This window comes from Marmota marmota, unplaced genomic scaffold (genome assembly GCF_001458135.2).
Source record: "Marmota marmota marmota unplaced genomic scaffold, marMar, whole genome shotgun sequence".
Lineage (NCBI taxonomy): Eukaryota > Metazoa > Chordata > Mammalia > Rodentia > Sciuridae > Marmota > Marmota marmota.
This window is the reverse complement of record NW_025999990.1, coordinates 10,332,764-10,338,662: the sequence shown is the minus strand read 5'-3', so window position 1 is coordinate 10,338,662 and position 5,899 is coordinate 10,332,764. Positions and strand designations below refer to the sequence as shown.

At 52.3% G+C, this 5,899-nt stretch overlaps 1 protein-coding gene across 1 annotated transcript in view; it reads right to left on the bottom strand.

The window, feature by feature from the left end:
- Positions 1-5,707: 5,707 nt before the first annotated feature.
- The window catches only part of Rax (retina and anterior neural fold homeobox), a 4,156-nt gene continuing 3,964 nt past the window's right edge, over positions 5,708-5,899 (bottom strand). Inside the window, 1 exon segment of the mRNA XM_048806601.1 lies at positions 5,708-5,899. This exon segment is cut by the window's right edge and continues 87 nt beyond it. Coding sequence (XP_048662558.1) covers positions 5,708-5,899 — 192 coding nt within the window.

Here is a 5,899-nt window from a genome sequence, read left to right as displayed (position 1 = left end):
CATCAGCTAAAATGTGGAAGATGTATGGCTGAGAAATAAGGTAGAAAAGAAAATGGAATGTAACTTGACTTCAGGGGTCAAGAATGATTCTTATAATATCCTTGGTGGATAGGAATGCAGAAAGGGGGAGGACAGTTTTAAGGAGGTTTTGGGAGCCATACGAATGATACTTTGATTTGAACACATTTGTTTTGGGTGGCCTATGGGATGTGTGGTGGAGAAAAGCAACAGGTATTTGGAAACATGCACAGAGGAATCCTTATTCCTCTCCCTTGGCCATGTGTGGAGACTACCATTACACACCCACCATGCCTTAAAGGTCTCCAGATTGGGCAAAGATAGAAAGTGGAAAAAAACCCACCCAGGGACAAATTAAAAAAAAAAATACTAACAGGCCACTGTTAGACCTGGAGAGCCTTTCACAGCTTTGGACAGGGCACACCCTTGTATGACATTCACTCAGAACCCACCAACATAAAGGTACCTACTTTCTATCAAGAACAAATCAGAGGAAAACTGCTTCTAGGAGGAGGAGCTGCATTGCAGGCGCCTATGGTGGTGATGAGGAAGGAGGGGAAGTCTTAGACATCTAGCGCTATTGGGAGAAGTACGTACCTTGTTTAAAGTCACACCACCAGGCATGTCAAAGCCATGACCTGACCCCAGATCAGGGTTGCCAGGCTGAGGCCGGTCGCCACTGCACCGGCCAGTAAGAAGCTGACCTGCTCAAGGTGGCAGGGAATAGCAGTCTCCACGCCTTCCAGAGGCATAGCCAAGGATGTAGATGATTTAATCCATTGTTATGAAAGGGGTTTTACAGTGAGCAATTAAGATGAGGTTAAAGCATTAATCACTAATGAATCATTAACTCTGCCCACTATTGTACAGTTAACAAGCTGAGACCAAATTATTAGAGCCAATCCCCAATTAAGAGGAAGACACTGGCTACAAAACACACCGCGAGCCTCTGGCAGGGTGGGGCGCGTCCCTAGGCGCTGCGGGGCCTGGCCTTTCCCAGGCGGGTTAGAACGCACCTAGGGCTTGTGCGCACCTAGGGCTTGTGCGGAGGAAACAGGAACCGCGACTTTTGATGATTATCTCACCTGAAAATCTTTCCCAGTCCACCTCCTTGAGGTCTGGATTCCATTCCTGTAGTAAGAATCTGCTGGTGAAAGGAGCGCTTGGAATGGAGCCAGATAAACGGGCGGGGCCAGGGTGCAGGAGGGGAGGCGCAGGGGTGGGTTGCACCGGGAAAGCTTGACATCAAAAGCTAAGCCCCGGGGGCTCTGGGGTTCGTACTCTGGGCGTCCTTACTGTACACCGCCTGTTGGAGGGACGCGGGCTCTCGGGAGGCTGAGTCAGGAATCGCGTGCTGTCCCGCTTAGTTCTAGTGGGCTCCGGCAGTTTCCCCAGAAATTGTCAATTCACCGATTCATTTGAGCAAGCGAGGGAGGGACTGGCATTCCCTCCTTCCGCCAGAGGGGTTGGGGACCGGCGGAGATTATCTCTCCAGTGGGACATTTCCCATCTCCCTAAACATTAAATACATGTTTAAAATAAATAGAGCGGAGCTGTCCCAGTTCGGTTGCTGATCTCCAACCGATGCCCGCCCCACCGGTTTCTCTGTGCAGGCGGCCCCGTCCCTCCCACCCAGCCCAGCCGGGATCGGATCGCCCCGCGCCTCCCCGTTCCCAGGTGGCTCAGGTGGGAGCTCAGACATACCGAGCAGAGCTGGGAGAGGTGGAAACCGACGAGTGACCAGCAACCCGGACCCGCAGCACAGAACCCTAGGACACCGCGCTAGAGGGCTTTCGTAGTTCGGCGACTGCTCTCCGGACCCCACGGAGCCCAAAATCAACTACCATATGAGACGGTGCCCTCGGTCCCCGGCGTTTTGACAGGTGAGAAATGGGATGGCGAGCTTCTCCAACCGAAGTCGACAGCCACTGAACGCTGTGTGGACACATCGCCCTACTGTGCAGGAAGAGGCTTCTTCAGAAAGGGAAAAACCCCAAAGCTGGAATGCTCCCACCGGCAAGGGTGGCTGAGGGCCGCGGGGGCTTGAGTGGCCCATTCCACGCGGGCTCGGGCTCTGCGGGTCAGCCCAGCAAGCCCCGCAGCTCCAGCAGCTGCGGCACCCCGCCTGACTCCGCCCTCCTCAGGGTGCGGTCTAATCCGACGTGTAGTAGCCCCGCCCCCGTGCTCCGAGAGCCCCGCCCTGGGCCCCACCCAACCTTGGTTCCCCGCAGTTCTGAAGATCCACCTGTTTCTCCTGATTGCCAGCCAAAGTGGACTTTGGCTGGGCGGCGGCTAGGGGGGGGAAGGGCGTGTCTCCAAGGCTCTTGGAGCGAGATGGTCCAAATTAAGGCCTCTCTCAATCTCGTCTCTTGTGCTTGAAACAGCACTGTAGCTTTCCTCCCTTGCACCATTAAACGACCATTCCCAACTGATTCACGCTTCCCTTTGGTGGATACTAATGGCATAATCTGAGCCAAACCTGCAGTATCTTTATGGAAGATTCAAGAACTAGTGGATGTGAATTTTGGAAAAGTGAATGTAGGCTTGCAGAACAGTGAGGGGGTGGGAGAGGTCTTACCCTTGGGATTCCTGAAAGACTTATATCCGTCCCAAGCCGGAGCTAGCAGTCGGGTTTTGGAAGCCTTGCCCCACGTTTGCCAGAACCTCTGCGAAGTGTATTCAGTGGTCATGATGCTCAGCAGCGGGACCATGAGCTTCAGGGTCACCCAGAGCTTTAATGCTTTTTAGCAAGCGGCTCTCACCTCCAGTCTAAGTAATGGATTCCAGCCCCACTACTGGGCCTGACAGTGAATCTCCCACCTTAGAACTGCTTGGCCAGACAAGGGAAGAAGGTTATCTAAATCTCCCCAGAAAAGCACTTAACAGCTAGCGCCCACTCCTCAGGATCTCAGTTCCCAATATAGCCTAATGAGTTCTTCTTAGGAATCGAAATAAGGAGAACCCAGGGCCTCGCATTGTTTTTCTATTCATCTTTCCATATGCAGTTTTTCTATTACTTCCTTTCCCTCTTCTATAATTTAGTTACATCTGAGAATGGATGCTCTTCTAAATCATCGCTCTAGGTATTAACAGTGAGCCACATTCGGATTGCAGAGCCAAATCCTTGGGAAATAATCATAAAAACACTGATAGCTAAGACCATTGAAGCCTTGCTATGTTATAGCGCTTTTCCAAGAAGTTTACATCTACTCAGATAAGCCCACAACAACCTCATCTGGAAGACACAATTGACCTCAGAGGCACAGAGAGATTGCCTGGAATAACAGGAAGTGCCAGCCAGTTCATGATCATACTGCGTGTTCAGGAGACACTGCTGAATAAACTCTTCTTATTTCAGAGGGAGAGCAAAAGGATAGAAAAAAAGGAGGAGAAGACGAGGGGAGGAGCAATGGAGAGGAGACAAAATGGATAATCACATAAATGATCTAAAGAAAGTGATGCTGGGGAGCTGGGGTTGTGGCTCAGTGACAGAGCGCTTGCCTTGAATATGTGAGGCACTGGGTTTGATCCTCAGCACTACATAAAAATAAACAAAATAAAGATATTGTGCCCATGTACAACTAAAATTAAAATCTTTTTTTAAAAAAAGTGATGTTGATGGGATGGGCAAAGTCACAGGTACCCAGGACTGTGGAAAGGAGGAAGACAGAGCAAATATATTCACCTGGGACCAGTGAAGTTGGGAGTTCTCAGAATAAATCATCAGATCACCCCTATTAAAAGCAGGACATTAAAGGATGAAGAAGACGGTAGGCCAAACTGAAAGAACTTTACATACACATGCATAGTGTTTGTGCTTTTCTTTTTCCTTGCTAAGAACTAATATCACTTGGTCCACCCCATCCATTTCCCCCACACAGATCCTTGTAAAGGAAAAGTGCAGGTATTACTTCCTGCCTCTTGGGGGAATTATTGTATTCAAATTCTTACTGACAAGCCTACTATATACAACGCAATAGATGAAGGTCCAGGTTACCCATTCCTGGCTATGTAATAGCCTCTCATAACCGGCCAGAACAGGGACTGTGTCCTGCTGTGACACTCCCATAATACCCAGCCCCAGGATACTCATCCATCTCCTAACTCGTTTCAGGAACCGGTGAGCAGTACAGAAATATTGTGAAGCCCTGAGAACCGCTATCACCCCATGTATTATTGCCTTATGTCGGGCACTTGGTTGAAGTCTTCACGGGGGATACTTATTCCATCTTTTTCACACACATCCCCCCGCGAGTTAGTGCCCATATAAATGGGAAAAAGGGGGCTGTGGCGCTTCACTAATATGCTGAGGACCTACAGGTAGTAGTTGGTGTGCAGCTAAGGCTCTGGCCACATTGTCCTGGGTGCTCAAACCAGGCGGGGGCAGAAGGACTCCTGCAGCAGGAATCCAGGTTACCGCAGGCAGTGGCCCTGCTTCCGAGGTTAACCGCGGATATAGCGGCAGCTTGGGTCAGAGTCCTGGCCACTCTTCGCCCTGAACTTCACCAGACTGCAGGAACTTCTCAAGACCGCGGGGACTCCGAGATTTCTTCCCTGCCCCTGAGTCTGGTGCCAAAGAATTAAGATTACTGCTCCCTACGCTCTCTGAGGTAGAGCCCACCCAGCAGCGGCACAGAGCGCTCCAGGACACTCTCCACTCTCGGAGCGCAGCAATTAATCCCACTCGCGGTTAACAACTCTGGGTTGGTTGGTGTTTGGGCAGACAAGAGAGGCGTGGAGCTCAAAAAGAGAATTAATTCAATCCTCGGAGAATTAATTTCATTAACTCTTGGTGGCAAGGATGGCACCAGCCCTGAGATCGGCACAGTGATCTGAGAGCGGCCTTCCCCGCGACGCAGACGGGAAAGGGGGCGGGGAAGGGCAGGGACCTCTGGAGCTACGGGACGCTCAGATTTCGCCCCGGAAGGTGTGGTAGGCGCTGCTTATTGGGATGGAAGTAGCACCCCGCGATCAGCTATTGGACTATGGAGGAACTGGGGACACGTAGCATCAGAGTCTTAGGCCCCTACACCTGCAACCCACCGCACGCACGCACCGGGGAAGAGCGTCTCTGGTCGAGAGCCGCTGCACACCGGATGGCGACGATTCTGCGTTGTAGTAAAGTATGCCCAAATTAGCACCGAAGGAACCCCGAGCTCCAGCGCACTCCTCTGCGTTCTCTGACCCACCTAGTCCATCACCGTTCACTCCTCAGGTACCCCCAAATTCACTCCCCCTGTCTCAGCGCGTTCAATCAGAATCAAATCCAAACAAGAAAATCTTTAATTCTCTTTCCAAACACCTTGAAACTATTCATACAGTTTCTCAAACTATATTTTTCTGACTTATTCCTTCCCCTTCCGGAAACCAAGGTTAGGAGCAGTGGACCCTTGAATATCGAGGATCCGGCGCTGGCAGGGAAAAGAGCAGGGTGCCCAGCGGAGCCACCCTCCAGCATCAGAACCTGGGGACAGAGGTTGTCAATGGAAGTGCCCAGAGGGCCACCTCCAGCCTGACGGCTGGTCCTTCCCTATGAGTCGGGAGCAGGCGCGCGACCCTAACCCAAGCCCGGCAGGCGGCTTGCAGGAGGGACGGGGAAAGAGTGGCCCAATGAGGGGTCCAGGAGAGAAAGGGTACGGGACCGTGCACTCGGTTCGCAGTCAACACGCAGCAGGCTCCTTAGTCCCCCTTAGAGGGTCTGCCACGGCTTCCCGATGGCCTGGATGTGCTCCTTGGCTTTCAGACGCAGCGCAGCGATGCTGCTGTTGCGCGGGTCCGCCTCGTCCAGAGGAAACTTGTCCCCGAAGCCCGGCCCGCATGGGTAGGCGGGCGGCGGCGGCCCGAGAGGCTGCAGGCCGGGACCCAGCGGCGGGGAGTTCAG